Here is a 20,961-nt window from a genome sequence, read left to right on the forward strand (position 1 = left end):
TTAATCTTGACTGAATGAGAAACACAGACATGTTGGATGAATTTGTTCACTTCATCTGAGTTTTTGTATTTTAATTTTTTCATTTGTTTCAAACTGTAAACACCAGAGCATTATCATCTCAGCATTAATGAAATGAAGTGTGACTTTGGCAGCTTTGGTAAATAGACCTACAGTAGGTGGTACACTGGCTTTGACCCCCTCCAATACACAGGGACCTGAACAAGTGAATATGCACACACACACACACACACACACACACACACACAAACACACCCTTAAGTCAAATAAACTCAAAGAAACATCACATCATTAAGTTTAGTGGCAACCAAAGGCTACATCTCTTTCCACTCTGTCTCTCGATTTCTCTCTCTTTCCCTCTGCAAATACCAATCAGTTCATTAGCCTGTACACAGGCCAACTGCACAAGACAAACTGCCACAGGCACAAGAGTTAATTGGTAGTTGCATGTGGCAACTTGCACGCAACATTACGGCACGGCTACTGTTCCGAAATCCCTCATGGTCCCCTGGGTGTGGGTCTGTTGTGTGTTGATGGGTGGCTGAACTTGTCTGCTCTTGTCTCTCAGTCAGTGGGGAGACATACACCTGAACCCCAGGCCTGGAGCGGGACCTCTCCTGGGTGAGGGGGACGGCTTCGGAGAAGCGCTGCAAACAAATAGGTGCTTAATAAAATCAAATTATACTGTAAACAATAAGGTTGTTTAAAGTAAGCACATTCCATTATAATTACATGAATAAATACCAAAGGGAAGTTCTCACATCATACAAAAGCATAGGAGGCTTTTATCACAGATTTATCTCTTTGTATAGCTGATGATGATAACAACAGTAAACATTGGCATCACCAGCTATTGTGTGTGCGTGTGTGTGCGTGTGTGTATGCGCGCGTGCATATACAGTATATATATGTGTGTGTGTGTGTGTGTGCACGTGTCTGGTCACTGAGCCCTTGTGATCTGTCCCGGCCGGCACATGAGAGCCTTCTGACCGGCATTGATGAGATCTGCAAGAAATCAATTATACACTCTAGTCTACACAAAAGCACAAGCATTCATAGCCAAGGCTTGGTGTAGGTTAGCACATTCAGTGTTCAAACCAAATCTACATTCACATCTACTGAGACTTGCTAGTTAAGATAGTTGTTGGCCTACTTAAATTTACTTTTTTTTTTCTTTTATCAAAAGCACAGGGTCTGATGTAAGTAGGGTTTGTGCTATTCAGGGAGACCGGCTACACAAACATCTGGATTGGAGGTTTGAAGAAAGGTTGCATTGCAGGAGCAATGCATTTTCCAAGTCTAGAGATAGTACTATGTAAAGACCTATCTGTTATTTGACTAGTTCAATTTGGTCAAATCATCCTTGCATATTCTTAACACCCTTAGAAAAGTGATATTCCTTCACAAGTAATTTGTAAACCTTGGCAGCATCACAGTAAAGACCTTTCCTTCTGCGCTGAAGAGGCTTATATGCAGAAATTGATGAGAGATTTCTAGTCTTGAATTCTTCCAGCTCTCCGCCATGATCTGGGGATTTTAATATGCTCCTTTGAACCAACCGTGAAAGATAGTTTTACATTTTGCTTGAAAATTGCATTTGACTTTCTTTTTCATGATCTTACTGCATTTTGCATCCTTTCCATTTTGGTGGGTTCTAACATCCATTTGGTGTTCTGGCTCTTTGATTAGTTGGATATCTAGGGAAACGTTCCTCCCCGTATCTTTTCCAATCTGTGCATCTTTTCTAAGCAATTTTCAAACTCCTGCTCAGTTGTCTCCAGTCCAAATTGTTCCAGCAGGTGATATATTTCAAAATGAGATATCCATTTGAAAATACCTACAGCAAAATGAAAACTTTCAGAGACCAGATTGTCTATATTTAAGAGATATTGAATGATGAACTTCAAAATGCTAAATATGCAACAACTTGTCCATGAGAAAAGAGGAGAGCAAATTTCAACATGGAGATCTTTATTAAAGCTCAGTTCTTCATTGTACAAATGTCATCATAGTTGAAACTGCATGCGGTGGCTTGGTTTGAGGCACGTTACTAAGGAGAATGAGCATTGTTCAACAAAAAACAAAAAAATAACATCCGACATAGAATTGCATAACTTAATCTTATCGATATTGCAATAAAATCCAACTACAAAATTATATGTCCATTAATATCAAGCTGCTGTTTTCTATGGAGACATATGTATCATAAAATACACACGTATAAAAGGCAAAACAGAGGGAGAGACACTAAGAACCATTTGCAGTTAAGACAAGTTAAGGAACGGTTCATTTTGCATTATGGATATTTTTACCACAGAAAGTATGGATATAACAGAGGGTGAGAGGCACAAAGACAATAAATTCTGGAGGCGTGAGACTGGTCGAACCACCGAGTCCAAGAAAATGTCTGTAATGGGGCACGATAAACTCTTTAAAACTCAGTTAAACCTGAGTGCCGTATTCACTGAGGACTAAATGACGAGACTGGAGACTAGAGTTTAGGATTTACTGAATGTTTTAACAGTACAGAACAGAGAAGTTCACCGGTAATGCCTTTCTGGAGACCCCCACTGGACTTATCTTGGAGATGGCAACAGACAGTATTCTAACTTGACCTTTGACACTACAAAGAGAAACACTTAAAGGTAAAGGTTCCACTGAATGTACTATTCTTTTATATTATGTTGCGAAAGCACCAAGGCTTTATGGGTAAAAAACAATGTGCAAAAACTTCCCCCCCGCACAATAAAGGAGCAGCCAAATAATGATGAAAATGACGACAGCAATTCATACAACAATGGTTATAAACTCTACTGTAGTTATAATTTTGTTGTTATTCTTAAGTCGGTCCTTTTGCCATCTTGTTTTTCATAAAAAGCATACATATTGCAGCATGAGGAAAAACAGTATTATATCCTCCTTTCTGGAGACAAGTGTGAGTCCAGGTCAGTTCACATCCAAAAATCAAAAGAAAAAGAAGAAAGAAAAAAAAATAACAGGCACATACAAAAGTCACCAGCCATTTTGGCCTCCTGCACAGTTACACATCAGTGATATTGAACAAGCTATTCTTGGGTTGACTGCTGTCCATGACGGGCATAGCAACAGTCAACACCTCTTGTCAACAAATCTAGTTTGGAGTGGATCGTCAGAAGAGCCCAGAATGATATATCACCACAGCTTATTCTACATTTGGCAAAACAAAAAGTCTAAAAATAGTTAATTGGTCACATAGGGTCTCTGTTCAGTTTTACTTTGGACAGGCAACCCTTCTCTTAGCACAGTATACAGGCAGAAAGTGAAAATGAACACACAGGGAGGATAGTCCTAGGCTGAGAATATTCTGAACTACAACAGTAAAAAAAGAGAAATTGAGACAAAAAACAAGGCATAAAGCGATAGGTGAAGATTTTTAAACCCTCCGTCTGCTGCTCTTCCTTTTCTTTGACATTGTGTTTGTTTGCTTTCGTGTTTCGCTCATCCCATAATGCAACCTGAGGCACGCCGTTAAAGTCCACTTCCTGAACTTTCACATTTGACATTTGACCACTTGCCTTTAATGGTTGACCTCACAAAAAGGAAGCAGCAATTAAATTTCCATTAAAAAGAAGAAATGCATTGTTGCATGTGGATCCAAAAAAATGAACGATGAACTGTCAATATATTATCAATAACCAACATTAATCACACCCCGTCGCCAAAAATATTAAGAACGGGGAGGGGGTGGTGGGTGGTGAGGGGGTAGGAGCAGAGTAGTAGCGCCTTTGCATGTGCGCTGGTCACAGTACCGCCTGACTTCCATGGGAATGTTCAAGAGAGGGAGGGTGATAAGGGAGGGAGGGGGGAAGGAGAGAAAGTAGGAAGGAAGGACAGACAGAAGGGCAAGAGGAGGAGAGGAGTTCACCAGCCCTCTCTGATAATTGTTGAGTGTGTGTGTGTGTGTGTGTGTGTGTGTGTATCTGTGTGTGCGTGTGTGCATGTGTGTGTGTGTCCTCTGCATCTGTGTATGGTCATGTTGTGTTTTACTCCCACTCTGTGGTGCCAGGTGGTTTGGAGGTCAGGTCGTACATGACTCTGGAGATGCCTGGGATCTTCTTGATCTCATTTACCATCTTCAGCACCACCTGAGGAAACAGATAAGAGGACGACATCAGCTTCAAAACAGTGGACACTCCTTGTTTTAACTCATTCCAGGCCCCTACGGCTCAAACCCTGACCCTTAGTTTGAGAGGTTTAACAGTGATTTACTCCCTTAAAGGGATGTGGCAGGCCGGCCTGGTTGGGATCCCTGTCCTGAAGTCTCACTACCAGCTAAGACCAAGTTGAGAGGCTAAACCATGGTATACCTCCTCTGGGATATGATCTAGTCTTGTTTATTTATATAGACAGTTGAGAGGCTATAGACAGAGTTGAGAGGCTAAACCGTGCCGTACCTCCTCGGGGATATGGTTGCCAGGCGTCGCGGGGATCCCTGTCATGAAGTCGCTGGTGATGAAGGTGCGGACGACCACAGAGCGCCGGCAGGACGGCTGCTTCTGCAGGGGGTCGCGGTCAAAGTGCAGGGGGGTCAGGATGACCGGCATCTGGCTTATCTTACCAGAGTAGCCTGTGAGAGGAGGATAGGCAAAGAGAAAGGGAAGTTTCATATCAGCAATAATAAAATAGATTCACAGCCCACAGTTAAACTTGCATTTTTACTGTGACTTTGCACATCCAATGATACCAGAACTCATTAGGCCATGTACTGTATATATTCAGATGTTTCAGACAAACACAGACATTACACACACACACACCCCTCTCCACAGACACACACACTTACCAGACTCTCTAAGGATAGAGTGGGCTACAAAGTCAGCCTGTCTGAGCGTGCTCAGAACGCCTGTGGTCAGGAAAGTTGGGGTAATGTCTGTTGGAGGCTCCTTCACATGGGACCCAAATACATACACAACTCTGGGGAGGGAGACACATGGATGGATGGATGAGTTAAAGAGTGTGTGTGTCCTGTTGATCATTGTTAGCAATGGGTTTCTAACTTTCTAATGTGGCATGAGGTCAGATGAAAATTACAGTTGTCAGGACAGGACAGATTTGTGTATTACCTGTTGATGCTATGGCACATGCGAGGGATGAGTCTAGCCAGGAACATAAGAGACTCCCAGTGTGGAGCTTCTTTACTGGTGACACCGCACACGTAACTGTAGGACCGGCAGTCACCCTGGAGGAGGGAAGGAGAGAGGGAAACAGAAAATCAAGTAAATATATTTATAAAGCACTTCTAACACAATAGCTTGCAAGTTTACTTTTCCCGTTCCTAACATACTGTGTTCTACGTTCAAATTTTAAAAAGTTTCTATAAACAAAGCCTGCACCTTCTGCGTATTTCTTTCACTTCCAAAAAATTCCACAGGCAATAAAAGTCGCCTGTGTTTGCCTACAGTCTCCTGTCTGCCCCCAAGTTTGAGGTTTAGGGCAAATTTAGAATTCTGTGGCTTCAAACAGGAAGTAACAGAACACACCCACCACAGCGTCACTGGCTGGCTGCAGTGTGTGGGTGTGTCTGGTTGGGCAAAGTGCTCAGGATCATCCTTCTTTCTTAGCTACACTGGGACAGCACATACTAAAAGTGAAGCTCAGTTCAAACAGTTGGAGTGATGTTTTTTTGCCAGTTTTGACTATTTGTATGGGACAGAATATTTGTACACGTCAGAGAGAAGGCACATTCACAGTAAAGGAGTGGAGGAAAACTGGAACGTGCCACAATAGTTTAAGCCACAGCTGTTATCACAGAGAGAGAGAGAGAGAGAGAGAGAGAGAGAGAGAGAGAGAGAGAGAGAGAGAGAGAGAGAGAGAGAGAGAGAGAGAGAGAGAGAGAGAGAGAGAGAGAGAGAGAGAGAGGCTTTGTCAGGGTGGGTGTGGATGGTGGTTAACCACTAAACTATGGTTATGACACAGTAAGAGACAAACTGTTTTGAGGCTCCCATGCCTTTGGGTAGACATTAGCAGTCCTACAACCATCAAGATTCTCCATATACAAATACAAGTGACTGCTCGGTTGAAAAAAACAAAACAAAGAAAAAACAATGTGTTGACTTGCATTTTATCTATGAAATATTATATTTAAACTGACAAGAGTGTCTAATTTTTTTGTAGTGGCTGGTAAGTATCCACTGTGGCAGGTCTACTGTAAAACTATTTTGACTAAATTTGTCTTGTGAAATTCACTGGTTGTTATGAGCACAAAACAACACCTTTCACTCCTTGTGGTCAAACTGTCAATCACGTGCACATTTGACACCGAGACCAGGGCACGTACTGTACATTGAATTACCTGGACGCCGACAGTTTTGATGGGCAGCAGGAAGGCATTGAGTGAATGAAGGCTGGTGATCTGCATGAGCTTCTCCTCCTCCTCATCTGATATACATGACTTGACTCTCTGCAGCAAGGCATGGGGCTGGAAAGGAGAGAAAGAGAGAGAGTTGAAATATATATCCAGGACAATGTATGCAAATCAAGAAGTGAGAAGACAGTAGCTTCAGATTTTGACAAATCTGTCTATGTTGTCACTACTTTATGATCATTTTGGAAACAGTTCTCCAAAAATACAATATACGACATATCAACATTACAAGGTCTTGATGTTTTGTCAGTATAGCCGCAAAACAAACCACTGATTAACAATGTCAGAGTAGTTTTAAAATCATGTAGCCATCATTCATTTATGTAACCTACATTTATTCTTCATGTGATGGACAATTACTGAGCGGAGTCGCTAGTTCTATTATCTGATAGTCCAGTCAAGGCTAATATTTAATTCCTGTTAGGAAAACTGTTGGTGGCCGCCAAAGCCTTTTCCTTTAGCAGTAAAGTGAAAAAATGAAGACTTGGGGAAAAAAAACACACACACAAACTGACTCGGTTAATGACTCAACTCCATAACTGACTAAACAGAACAAACTGCAGCAGACGTCTTTTCACTGGTTGTGTAGGCAGAACTTCCGTTGTACTGTTTGTTTGGCTGAAAACAGCAACTGATGCCAACTTGCCGATGTTGTCATTAGATGTAGAAACATTTCTAACTGCAGCAGCTGTATTTCTCAAATCAACTGGCAGCTGACGAATCAAACTAGTTTCTGAGACCATAAGGAAAAATGTTAATGTGTTGTAGTGCTAATGCATTTGGCAACAATTTCAGGGTGTCTGCTGGTCCTGAAAAAGTGTTAAAATGTATTGAATTTGATTACCTATATCCAAGGCCTCAACAGTCCTTGAATACTGTTAAGTTTGAGTTTTAGAGGTAAATGTTACCGTTTCTTGTTGCACTCTCTCTAGTGAGAAATCAGAGCAGTCATGTGGACCTATAGTCTCTCATAGTTTTGTTTCTCCCATTTTCATGTTCATTTTGGTGGTCTTGAAAGGCCTTGAAAAATCTCAGATTTACCTTGATGCAATGGCACCACTTTCCCGTTCTTTCACATCTATTGGTTGACAAGATGGGGATCCGGGATATACTGGCCACTGATACAAGGCTTAGGACCCAAAAAACCCCAAAATTGCTTGTCCCACAACAGCTTAGAGGGGTGCTGGTTTTGGTAAAAGGAGATCAAATTGGCTTTGTCCTCAAACATATGTATGCTTCACTGCAAACATTGACATATACAATGGAAAACTAGTTTAAATACTGTGGAATGACTGTTTGTGGGGGTTGTCATCCAAATTTTTCAGGAAAAGGGAAAAAAAACAAAAAGTGGCATGTCAGACTGTCTCACCATTAGCTGCATATATATGAATTAGAAACCAGTTACAGTGGCACAAGTTGTTCTACAATTTCTCCACTGACAGAGGAAGTGGAGCTATTTTTTGCTCTTGACCTTTTTGACACTGGCAGAGAAGTCTGTGATGATTTTGAGGATGTTGTTTGTCTCAGCAAAGTCCTTGCAGATGTAAGGCTCGTCTGCACAGATCACTCTGATGGCCAAACCAGGACCTGAAGGGGACAGAGAGAGGAGTAGGGAACTTTTTAGTGAACACAGAGAATATCCATGGAAAGGCTGTTAAAGAGCAGGACAGTTTTCTGAGTCTGTCTGAGTGAGTGAATAAGTGGCTGATTTCAAGCAAGAGAGAAACAAACAGATAAAGAAAGAAAAAAAAGGGGGAGAAAAGAGCTATTGACGTGGAAAGAGGTGAAAAGGCAGATATAGGGGGTTAAAAGTGGCAGACAATGTTCACTAAGAATCATGTCCACAGAAATCACATTTGAATAATTTTGTTGGAGCAGTCACATCGAAGGTGTGCGTGTTTGTGTACTAACCAGGGAAAGGGTGTCGAGAGACGATCTCCTCTGGCAAGCCCAGCTCTCTTCCCAGTGCTCTGACCTCATCTTTGTGGAAATCCTTCAGTGGTTCGATTACTTTTCCCTGGAGGATAACAAAGGAATGGAATCAACTTTGCCACAGAGAAGGAAGGAGGGATACATTTAGGTGTTCCATGGCATGTGTGTATACTTTGGGTTGAAAGCATCCTTTCTGCAAACATAAACATGTCTGTATGTAGTTAAAGAGCCATCAAACAATATTACCGTTTTCCATCACTCTGAGGTAGTGCATGGTCGCCCTGCCATAAAAACAAGCTCTGTGAAGCTCATGATGTTAAGTTTTTTTCTGTGTCATACAGGAGTTGATTCAATAACATAATTTTGAGGCTGTGGTTGTAGTGTTTAGCTACTATCCTATGAAGTGTCTGTTTATCCCCGTCAGTGAGCTTCCGCCTTGTGACCACTGTTCCTCTTTACCACTGCAGTCTGTCTGTGTTTGTCATAGGTTGTCATGATTTTCCAGACCGTTCCTCTTGCCACATTAACTCATTTTGTCATTTTTTATGCACCTGCCATTTGGGCACCCGCTGTTTGGCTTGTTTGGAACTCTGTTAATTGCCTCATGTTGCTTTCAAAACTCGTATATAAAAGATATAAAAGCGGTGGTTGTCAGACCTGTTTTAAAGCGGACACATACTGCTAATTAGTATTCAACTTAATATGACTCACCTGTGTAGCTGCCTTTATATTTGAAGTGCCTAAATCACAATTACAAAGTCCTTTCTCTGTTTTTTTTCTCCACCATTTGTCTAGCTCCTGTATATTGTGGTACCATGTGTGTTAGACCTGGCTCTAAATATTGCCAGGGTTAGGGGTTTCAATCTCCCTGAGGTCACCGATGGTAGAAATGTATGCATTCAAAATCCTGAAAGGTACAAGCACATAGGCTGAAGCAGCAGTATGTATGACGGTTATGAGGAAAGTTACCTCATCTCGGAGTTTGCGGATGAGTTCGGTGTCGTTGTGGTGTGTTTTGATGACCTCTGCCTTGCCGCTGGCGATGTGAGAAGCGCTCTCGATGAGATCGGGCCTCAAGGTGCCCTGGGCCAGAAGAACCTCATCTGGCTTCAGATTCATCTCTCCAATCACCTCATTCGCCACCTGGACAGAAATCAGGTGCAACATAGAAGAAGTAAATCAAAATAAAGGCAGGAAACCAAGCAGACAAGTTGGCAGATGGGTACAAATTACCAGTCAAGTGGTCAGTTGAACTGACAATGTGATAAACAGATAAAAGGATATATTATATGGTTGAGGAAAACAGTATATTTATACAAATGTATGTAGGCTGTGGGTCAGACAACCTGGCAGGTTCAAACAAACAAGTACTAGACAAACCTTGACGAATGTGTCTCCAATGATCTTCCTCTTCTCCTCGGGGTTGGTGGTCATATTTAAGGTCTTGCTGATGCGCTTCCGTGGCGTCCTGTCCTCCTCGGAGATGGGCAGGGTCGTTGTTCCGTTGTAGAAGGTGTGGGCTGCATTCACCACTGGAGAGGAGGATTTAAGAGGAGAGAAAGAGGGAAGCAGAAGAAGTGTGGGATAGGGTTAGGAGCAAAACAAAAATTTAACAAAGCCAGATCAATAAGATAAGATATAAGAGATAAGATAGGATTAAGCTTTGATGATCCCCATGGGAAAATTAGGTAGGAGGAGACGAAATGGACAAAATTATTATCATGATAATTATAAATGATCAATATATAACAATATCTGCTAACTTCTGCAAAATCATGTTAAAAAATACAAGTTATTTACATTGAACTGTATAGTAATATAAAGTACAATAAAGCTGTCATTTTCAAATAGTGTTCCCTGGGCCGTCCTGGTGGCTCAGTGGTCTAGGGCGCATGCCATGCGGCTTTGAATCTGGCTCAGGACCTGTGTCACATGTCATTGCCCTCTCTCTCTTTCTACCAATCTTTCCTGTCCATCTCCACTTTTGATCTTTATCACGATAACGCAATATCATAATTTAATCACAATTTGATTCTATTGGAAGACAAGAAATTATATTGCATTATTGCCCAGCTCTAAAATTAGGTATTGTGCAGTATTTAAGGACTGGAAGGACTGGCTGGAGAGGACAGCATGTACTTCCTCTGGCCAACGTACAAATCCCACTAGAGCCCTCTGTCCCGTCTCCCCAACTCTGTCGCCCTCAACCTTACAATAGTCTCAATAAACAAATTCTAATGGGGTTTATTCTTTACTCTTTTTAGTACAGATAACAAATCTTTAAGCTCAGTAACAGATTTTCAGAAGGGAAAAAATTAAAATAATGTTAAGTATGGCAAGTGCATCACTTCCCCAACAGTGACCACAGCAAATTTCAATTCACACAAGGATCTCAAACACAAGGAGGCTATCTGACCTGCTTAAAATTACATATTTTTCATTTTCACAAATACGTGCAAATAAAATACCATCTGAAGTGCAGGGTTCTTGATTTCATCAACTCAGAGACAGACAAACAGGTCTGTGCCCAGGGCAATTATACAGCAGATTACTTAGTTACAGACAGAAAACCAATACACATTTCATAATGGGTAATTCATCACAATAATTATTTTCCATCTTTAAAATGGAAGGTCCTAACAATTTTCTATTCCATTCAGACCATCGACCTCCGTCATGACCTTTGCCCCCACCTTTGAGTTTGATGCCCAGCTTGGTGAGAGCCTCCTCCACACTCTGGCTCTCTCTCTTCCTCATGAAGCCATTGTCGATGTGAACCGCTATCACCTGGTCCTGGTTCAGAGATTTGTTGAGGAGGGCTGTGCACACTGTTGAGTCCACCCCACCGCTCAGCAGCACCTAAGGGCGTCATCAGAAACACGGTCACCTCTGGGCGCCCAGATAGTTGAGTATTTACAGGCTAAAAATTGCAGTGTCAAACAGTAAACATGTGGAAGTTTCCTTAGACTGATTTGATATGAATCTTGATACAAGTGATTCAACAATCTAATAATCTAATTTGATATATGCTTCAAAACAATTTGATTTAGTGCCATGAAGAGCAACACAGAATTTACTTTTTATAGTTTCTTTATTTATTTTTATGATTCTGATTGGGACTTATGTCATAATCAACAAAATATTCATGGGGTAATCAACATTATCCAGCTATGAAACATAAATGTTAGCATGACAATGTCATCACCATTATGTAGAAGTGAGGCACCTGTCTAAAATAAAATAGAAATGAGAAAATCTTTCCTTCCACCCCACCGAAAAAAAGGAAAAAAAGAAACTGAGGATAGGACTAATTGGTTCTTATAAAGCATCCAAATAGATGCACTGTGGAAGTGACAGTGTTTATGCAAATTAAACAGATTATAAAAGACTGCAATCCTAGATTAAAAGGCACTGGCAGGACACAAGTATTTATGTTTTGCTTGCAGCAGACATTACAATGACTGGGTTTCTGTAAAGCATACATTCAAATGCATCTCACTCAGTGCATGTGTGTTCAGTGTGAAAAAGCTGGGAATAATCATCATGAGCAACAAAAGTGCACAGAAAACTACAATCTTGCTGTTTTATGGCTTCAAACGAGTTTGAATGCATGATCACTTCCAAGTCGTTGCTTTGAGCCCTCAAGTCATTCCAATGATTATTCCCACATCATGTGAATGCAATATATAATCACAAAGGGAGGAGGTTAGCAGTAGTGGAGTGTGACATGGAGGGAGAAACAAAGATACAAAAGGAAGCAACAATATTCACAATTTTGACTGTTGAATCAGATCAGAAGATCTCTGAAACTATTAACAATCTCACCCAACTTTCACCCTGTATTGTATGTTTGAATCGGTACATCCGTATGTTGCACAGCCGGCCTGGTCTCCCCGATTCAAATCAAATAATTGTTACACCCCTAGTGCATACTGAGGCACCTGGTACAAGGACTAAACAATGGCTGACGTGTTACAGTCAAGAGTATGATGGATCAAGCAGAAACACAGGCCATGTATTTGTGTTACTAGAAATACTTTCACAATGAAGATAAAAGGCATGGAGAGGCAATAGATAAGCAGGAAAAACCCAGCCAGACCGCGTATTTTTAGATCAAATGTATCTTTTGTATTTTGTTAGCCTCCCATCATAATATTCATGTAGACTTTTCCATATATGGCCCGTTTCTGCTGTCAGACTGTAAAATAATAAACATTATGACCCGTATTAACAGGCAGAGATGATTACAGCTTTGACACTAGTTTACTTCTGATTAGAGGAGCCGACTGGCAGGCTCTTGGGACTCGCACACCCAAAATGCCACCAATATCGCAGGAACAAGCAGAATGAGACAACAAAGTGGTAGTGATGGCAATTAGCCTCAGACTGTTCTTTAGGAACACAGAGGCTGCATCTATTTCTTTACATATAAATCAGAGCTTTAAGCCCATTTCCTACTCTCATTTATCCTTCCCCTTCACTCCCCTGAGAGGAAGCCCAGTTTGTAGGAGCTCAGGGAGTAGACTACCTCTTTTCAGCTGATAGAACAAGGTTTAATTTGAGAGTTTAATTGGCTCCACTTAACTTCCCACGGCCGCCACCGCATCCTGTCCTGGGTCCCTACCATAGACTTGTAATTCTCTGGTCTTCACATTTCAGTCAAATTATCTTCCATATAATGATACAATAATATATGCTGATTGCAAAAATTATCATATTTACACATAACTTCTTTTTGCCCACACCATTACACAACATTTTTTTTATGTTTTCTTCCTTTTTAAAAAAAATAATCTTTCTACCCTGAAGAAGGGTTAGATACCAGCACATACACACACACAAATACACACTCATGACACTTTGTGCAGTTTTACTCACCAGCACTTTAGACTTGTCTACTTTCTCCCTGATCTCATTGATGCAGGACTGCTGTCGGTTCTCTACAGTGAAGTTACTGGTGCATCCCGCAATCTCGAACAGGAAGTTACGCAGCATCTCCATGCCTCGCTCTGTCAGGTCTACTTCCGGGTGAAACTGTGTCCCATACAGCTTCTTCTGCTCATTGGCAATCCCTGGCGGAGGAAAAACAGAGACGAGGGATGAGGGAGATGGTTAACATTGCCATTTATCCTTTCTGGGTGCTTCTTTTAAATCATACTTTCTAGATATGCACACAATACAAGATTTTGCCATAATTAGGGTGACCCACAAATTTATATATTATACCAATCAGTATATTCCCCTCCACAGACCCACTGTCTCTTGGGCCCCAGAGCTGCTTACCGGCAATGATGTTCCCCGACTGGGCCACCACTTTGAAGCCATCAGCCACCTTGTCCACACTGTCACCATGGGTCAACAGGACCAGCTCCTCCTTCTGAAGGCCTCTGACAGAACACACACACACATGAAGTCAGAGAAACGTGCGATGTGCTATAAAGTGGCATACAACTTACATCTGTAGAGCCCCTGTTTGTGGGGTGTGCATGTGAATCAGTGCAAGAGGCAGAGACTAACGAAAGACTGCGGGCTTCTATTTTAGACTCATGCTGTGTTTGTGTGACAACCAGGGAAAATATGTGACTGCGGAATGCTTCTACAGTTTATGTAGTAAACATGGCACTTGGACAAACCAGTGAGCAGCAGTTGTGCTAAACAAACTGTCTGCAATTCTTTGTCTTCTGTTCTCACCATTTCTTTCTTCTCTCTGAATGTTTTGCCAATCTGATCCCATCAGCTACTGAGGAGGAGGGCGGGTACCAAAAGCGCTCCGACTAGCCTCGTACTAGTTTAATGAATTTGTTTGCACAGTGATATGTATAGTCTACCGTCTGTCATGTATTGAACTGTCTCTTTGCACTGTATATCTGTACTGTCCAACTCTGCAAGCTCTCAATATGTCTCTCCTGTATTGCACTAGACAAATAAAGTTATTCTGATTTGAAAATAAAAAAATACATGGACATACAGCTCCAAGATCTCAATAATTTGACCCACTATATATACACAATAACACATAGAAGACTCATTCCCTTGTGGTCTACATGGACAATCATATTACCTGAAGAGGGAGCAAGTGTTGTCCAGTCCAACATTGAACACTCCATCTTCCCTCACACTCTTTCTGTGTACTGTGCCACCAAACACTTTATTCATCATCTGTAACAGACAGAGAACAAAGTCAACACTTGGACACAAAGATACCATTTTAGTTTGAAGGAAGAAGTAGAAGTGAGCTTGCGAGTGGAAGGTTGCTGGTTTGCTGTCACAGGGGCTTGAACACAGGTCTTGGGGATGAAGGACAGCCTCCCTAATCATGACACCAGCCTGCTACCCCTACATTTTATTGTGCATGTGTATGTATGTAGGTGTGCACATATGTACCTGCATGCCATAACAGATTCCTAGGACAGGCTTTCCAATGGTGAATATGGCAGGGTCGAACCAGGGGGCATCTTCTGCATACACAGAGGCAGGACCTCCTGAAATGATGATCGCCCTGAGGAAAGAGGAAGAGAAAGCAAGAAAGAGAGACAGATGGAGAACAAAGGTATTCACGTGGGAAATACATTCACGTCAAAAACTATTATAAACACATCCAAAAGAGAACAGAGGCATCCTTGAACCAGATAAGACTAAATCGGTCTATATTAACAACAGCCTCAATAAAAGATGACAAGCGAGTACATCATTGAGACAGGCCCCGTCTCCATAAGATGGTTCAGTAGTCTGTGATATTGCAAGTGCGGGTGTGCTGTGTGTGTATATCAAAGTGTCGCAGAAAATACTGTCTTCCTGGCAGATAAAATGACCACAGGAAATAAAAAAAAAAAAAAAAAAAACAGTGTCTTAGCGGCTGAGAATCCACAGGAGTTGTGTGCGATTTGTGTTTATGTAGATGGAAAAGGGACTATGACACTGCGCTGGCAAAGGGTCCAGGACTTTTTATGATGATTAATGTGTGTGGGCTAAATTCATACACTATTTATCTTCTCGGGCCAGATAATTATGGAAACATAAAACAGTGATAGGTGGGCCATATCTGTACAAACAGAATCCACAAGCTCAGAAACGCCCCAAATATTTCCTAACCTGTTAAGCATGGACAAGTGTCAACAGGCAACCATATAGCACAGTTTTATAACTATGCTGCAATTCAGAAAACAAAACAACATCTCCGGTTCATGTGCTTTTCATTCTCACCTGAAGCCCTGTTCTCTGATAGCAAAGGCGGGGGTCTCTAAGGGGAGGATCTCAGAGCGCACAAACAGCTCTCGCACTCGTCTGTCAATCACCTTGCCATACTGGGCCCCCGCATCCAGGATCACCACCGCCCCCTCACACGACCCATTCTGCTCCGCGCTGCTGACCTCCAGCTGTGGAGTGGACACACACACACACACACACATTCAAAAAAAGAAAATACACATTGTCTTGCTTTTAATGCTTGCAGTGTTTATGTTGAGCTGCGGGGAGAGTCGAACCTTGGAAAGAATGCAAGTACAGACGCCTACACATACACAAACACTCACTAAATGGCAGCTCCATGTCTAGCACAGAACAAATTTTGTGTTAATACTGTTATCAAGACAAAGTGTTAATAACTTTGGAGTTGGTGGGGTGAATGGTGGTGTAAGGCAGACGACTCCTTCAAGACTGAAGCTACCCTCCACCTCTGACCTCACCATGGAGAATGTGACTCAATAAGGAATAACTCAATTATGGGCATGTGAGCTCCAGGAGTGACAGCGAGGGACTCGTGTGAAACCTGCTGCATCCATTCAGCAGCATCACATGAGACCTACAGACAAGTTAGTCAGGTTGTTAGTCAGGCCCTAAGGTATTCAACTCTAGCAGGGTTTACTGTCACTCTCCATTTCTTCAGCATAACAGTGTGTGTGTGTGTGTGTGTGTGTGTGTGTGTGTGTGTGTATCTGTGTCCCCTCTATAAGTCCACAACTCAGATCAGTGGGAGCCTCTGTCAACAAGAAAACTGAGTAGATAAGGGCGGTTAAGAAGAGAAACATGATCCCACGTGGTTTGTGGAAAACACTAACGCGATAGATGTTCCTAAAAACATCTTGCCTCAGGCATGGCACTCTCCTCTGATTCGTTGACTGTCCTGAAGTAGAGCACAAAACTACTGTCGTCCTAGCAGATCAATCACAACAGAGCTAGCAACATGGTCCTGAGCAAAATACTTAACAGTTTTATTGTAAACTTTACCAGAACAGCCGGTAACATAACAGTGGTGTCTGCTTGCTTGTCACACCGGTAGCATGTTGAACAGCAAGTTGGCTGAGACTAGCTTGGTAACGACGTAAGCTAACGTTAACTGTCAGTTACGTTAGCTTAAAGTGTATGACAGCAACCGAAAGAAAGCAAGCAGAAAATAAATAAATTAGTTAACCATAATCTGAAGGCTCATTTTCTAAATGAAACCGAATCCCATGACAAATAAAGACCGGAAGTTATTCAATATTGTGTCATTAAAGGTTTTTGGCTGATTGGCTTGCTAAGGCTAGCTAACAAACTGCCCGCGTAGCAAGCTAGCTCAGCGTCAGTATAAACAGTAGTGATTAGCATTAGCTTGCTAGCTGTGCATGTTCTGTGACCAGCAAGTTAGCAGAGCCATGCTAAAACCCACGCGGTGCTCTTAGGCAGCGGATCTGGGGATCCACCATCAGTACAAGCCAATACGTTTTAGTGGCGAAAAGATTTGTAAGCGTTTATTTCTGGTCGGCATCCTCGACACAGCCTGCCTAGCTAGCTGCTACGAGCAACATGTTAGTGGGACGTTGCAACAGGCATTGCAGGGTACTCATCATCCTCATCGGTGGTGGTGGTACATGCTCTGCAACTTTCCCCCCCGAGGTACACACAGGCCATAATTAACCGGGGACTACAGCAGTACCCCAAGTCCTAACATCAAGTCAACCCGACCACCGACACACAGTCGGAGCCCCGGGTTTTTCCCTCCTCACTGACCTTGCTGTCTCCGTTGCACAGAGCCATGGAGGACGGTCGTGTTGTGGAATGAGCTCTCCCTTCGCCTCGGTGTCCCTGGTCTCAGAGAGAGAGAGAGAGAGAGAGACCGCTAGCTATTAGTTAGCTCCTGGCTCAGTACGCCGACTACTGTCTCAAATGGAGATTGGGCTGTTGGTTTGAGGACTAGGAGTAGGCTGTCACTGTCTGTCCTCCGGTTGGAGAAGAACTTTTGCGTAGGAACACACTCTGCATATGTATTTCTGTTTTATGGGTGGAGCAAAAAGTTAATGCGAAAAACGAGAGTGGGGCCCAGCAGGGGTAGGATTTTGGCAGCATATTTGAAATTGACTGAACTTGTCAAAATGAAACTGAATTATGATTATTTTTGCCTCAAAAAAGGCCCCGAAACTTATCGCTGCGAGGTGGTGTATGACAGTTAAAGAGTTGTAGGTCAGTGGTTCCCAAAGTCCTTGAGAGGATAGGGCATCCCTAATTAGGGTTACTTCACAGGGTCCTCAACAAAGGATCAGTTCAGTTTCTCCATTATTTTATTAATTTCAGACAGGATTGTGAGAGAATGATATAGGAATTTCTTCTTGGATCTATTGTCACTCTCCTCACTGTTTTCTCCCCACTTACAGTATTAACAGTTGTCCAGTTCTTTGCCAAATCATATCCAACAACAAACATAATCTCAGATGGGGTTCCCTCAGACAAGGTCTCATCAAATGGGGTGTGGTGGCCTAAAGTGTGACTATGTTGGAGCCCCTGCTGCAGGTCAGTGTTACTTAAACCATGAGTTGGGAGGGGGGGTGACCTGTTTTTAGTGGGTCCTCACATGAGTTGGGAGGGGGGGGGGTGACCTGTTTTTAGTGGGTCCTCACATGTCTGAGTTTGGGTCCTGGAGTAAAAACGCTAAACAATTCCTGCAGGTTTGCATTAACTGTCCAGTAATGGAAGGTAATCCTATGCCCTTTGATATTTTTCACTTATAGATCGGAAGTTGTGAACCTTGCCACAGCATAACGAATAAATACAGTACACCCTATACATTGAGACAAGATGAATCCACAGGGCCACACTTAGACCTCAAATTCTTTTTTTAGGCAGAGCCAGCAAGTATGTGAGAAGCGGACTCTGTACTTTAACACATCCATGTTCCCAGTGTGGGTCAAATTCAGAGAATTGCTCTGGCCTGGGTTTCCATTTTTCTAACTACCAAAATAATTTTAACACCAAGTTACTGTTTTATCATAATAATGTAATTGCAATAGCCAAATTTTCTCCACATAAAGGTTAGGTTTTAGAAAGCTTCAACCTGATTCCATATGCAAATACCACTACACAACTTTATCACCTAAGCCTCCCTGGATCTAGAGCTAAATTCTTTAGGGACCCAGGCCTGACAAAGACATTTTTCTCCTGGTAGAGTTGTCAGGACAGAGGATGAGAGGAATGAGAGGACAGTCGTAGGAAAATCCTGTGGACCTGCAGAAGAAGCTATTTGCTGTTTCTTTCTCTCTCTCTCTCTCTCTCTCTCTCTCTCCCCCTCTCTCCCAAGGTACTTTGGGGTCAAGTGTAACAGGAGAAGTAGGGGAAATCCACTCAACGTGTCCTGATCATGGTTTCAGGTTTGTCTAGCAGGTTGCAGACCCCATCCCACTAGCATTACACCAGCGTGCACAAACACAACTGCACAAATTAACAGGCACAGCACATGTCACAGAGAATCAATGTATGCACGTCTTATGGCTCAGTGTCTGACCTAAGCTCAAGATCTAAGAAGTGGACCTGCTGGCAGCAAGTTATGTAATCCCCAATAAGTTCCGGAGGAATCTCACAGCAAAGACACAAATTCCTGAAGTAAAATGGACAGAATTCAAATTCCACTTCATGCTGGGCAAGTTGGTAGTCTTCACTTATACATTTTTAAATCAGTAAATCTCCCATTTTTTCTCATCAGAACAGATAACCACTGAATATTTTTTTAAAAATCCTTGATACTGTCAGAGAGAAACTCCTGTTAACATGGGCTCAGCTCTTTAGATGTAATAATATCAGCGCCATCCTGTGGAAAATAGAATGAATAACCCTTTCTACTGTACACACGCACCAAAATATACATGACCCTCACATGGTTACAACCACCTCTAACAGCGTGTGTGTTAACATATGGCTCCACTGTGCTCCTGTTGTCACATGATGATCCACCCCAAATATTGCCTGTGTGCGGTCACATGGTGTCTGTGGGGATAACCAGCTTCACATGCCACTTATAGCAGCCACACAGCAGAGCGTGCAGTCGTTCATTACCTCCATCATAACAGTGGAGAAGCATCCTGGTTCATGCAGTGGCTGCACTGTGACTTTTACCAAGCCTCCTTTTGATAGAGAAGAAAGTTCAGTGCAGTTTCATCCAAGGCTTGTGCGAAAAGAGTAAAGGTTAAGTGTGGCCAAAGAGAGATTAGTTTCATTCTGAAAGTGTGTTTCCCTAAGACATCATATTACTTCCCTCTTAATACTGGTTTCACAGGCTGGGGTTAGTATAGTTTTCAGTTACATGATCAAACTAATCCCTGGAAACATACTCACGTAAAGTCACCATTCTGACTCTATTCAGTACACTAACTACTGCAGAATATAGTACATTATAATGTACTAAGGCCAAATAAATTTTTTGTCTGTTGCTGATACATCTGACTGTGTCATATGAGTGTAGCAGTTACCAAACATAACATGCCGAGTGAAAGGACATATTCATAACACTGTTAATTGGAACTATATAAAGAGCAGATGAAAGTGATGTAATTCTTGGTCAGACATTTCCATCGTCTCTGAGGATACAAACGCTGAGCCTTTATGCCTCTATTAATCATACCCCAAAGGATTGCTACCAGCCATTCATGTGTGTGTGTGTGTGCATGGGTGTGTGTGTGTGTGTAACTGTGTGTGTGTTGGCATTTGTCAATAGAATAGACCCTATTTTCACCTAATTATCTCCCAATTCAGATTACTATAATATCCCTATAGGGATTTGTAGTGTGTCAGTTTATGAATTAAGTTATGTTATATTATGTTATATGAAATTTATTTTATCTCCTATGGTACCACTATAATATGACCATATTATTGCTATAGGAACTTATAGTTTTGCTATGTAATTTGAAAAATATCCTTTTAGAACTGTGTTTGCCTTATCTAAGAGGAAAGAGGAACTTGTGTACCAGCCTTTTGACACGTCATCTGGAGGTGCCGGACACATTTACACGCTGCACACGCTGCACTTCCGGGCTCTGCTCTGTTGTTGCTTTTCCCCACCGATGTAACCAGGTGACAGACGAACGGTAGCCATTTACTTGTTTTTATTGCCTTTATTAAAATGCCACCCAGTCGCGAGTGAATGAACAGAGAATAAACTCTGTTCTGGTGTGATTGGTTCTCTAATTAAGCAGGTTTAATCCGCTTTTTTTTTATCTGGCATGTTGCTCATTTTGCTGTCATCATCACCAGGTATGCATGCATTCATCTGACGTTGGAGTGATTTCATTTTGTTTCATCTCATGCATGCCCTCAATACTTTGCCTACCTGTTGAATTTTTATAGTTTTTTCCATTTAGGTT

General features: G+C 42.0%; 2 protein-coding genes across 3 annotated transcripts in view; one reads left to right on the forward strand and one right to left on the reverse strand.

The window, feature by feature from the left end:
* Window positions 1-1,984: 1,984 nt before the first annotated feature.
* gmps (guanine monophosphate synthase) lies at window positions 1,985-17,546 on the reverse strand. The gene is made up of 16 exons (XM_071538274.1): window positions 17,342-17,546; window positions 15,557-15,729; window positions 14,738-14,852; window positions 14,415-14,512; window positions 13,637-13,740; window positions 13,232-13,425; window positions 11,047-11,212; window positions 9,734-9,885; window positions 9,323-9,496; window positions 8,333-8,438; window positions 7,893-8,008; window positions 6,350-6,475; window positions 5,121-5,236; window positions 4,841-4,971; window positions 4,452-4,624; window positions 1,985-4,142 (listed from the first exon to the last, which is right to left on the reverse strand). Exons 1-16 carry the CDS (start codon window positions 17,366-17,368, stop codon window positions 4,041-4,043), a joined length of 2,073 nt encoding a protein of 690 aa, XP_071394375.1. The 5' UTR covers window positions 17,369-17,546; the 3' UTR covers window positions 1,985-4,040.
* Window positions 17,547-20,652: 3,106 nt separating this feature from the next.
* The window catches only part of slc33a1 (solute carrier family 33 member 1), a 9,237-nt gene continuing 8,928 nt past the window's right edge, over window positions 20,653-20,961 (forward strand). The window contains exon 1 of one of the 2 annotated variants that reach the window (XM_071538279.1): window positions 20,653-20,851. The gene's annotated coding sequence lies outside the window, so the exon portion shown is untranslated. The remainder of the gene's footprint in view (window positions 20,852-20,961) is intronic. The other variant, XM_071538280.1, reaches the window with a different exon arrangement.

This window comes from Centroberyx affinis, unplaced genomic scaffold, assembly GCF_046629955.1.
Source record: "Centroberyx affinis isolate AG114_WGS23_722 - 3 ecotype Tasmania unplaced genomic scaffold, CSIRO-AGI_Caff_v1 ptg003243l_1, whole genome shotgun sequence".
In the NCBI taxonomy this organism is placed as follows: domain Eukaryota; kingdom Metazoa; phylum Chordata; class Actinopteri; order Beryciformes; family Berycidae; genus Centroberyx; species Centroberyx affinis.

What these genes read in the sequence shown, in the direction of transcription:
- gmps (XM_071538274.1), bottom strand. Translation starts at nt 17,368, where the DNA reads ATGGCTCTGTGCAACGGAGACAGCAAG. An exon ending in GAATCTGTTATGGCATGCAG is followed by an intron (nt 14,513 to 14,737) that starts GTACATATGTGC and finishes TGTCTGTTACAG; the next exon opens with ATGATGAATAAAGTGTTTGG. An exon ending in AACACTTGCTCCCTCTTCAG is followed by an intron (nt 13,741 to 14,414) that starts GTAATATGATTG and finishes GTGTTCTGTCAG; the next exon opens with AGGCCTTCAGAAGGAGGAGC.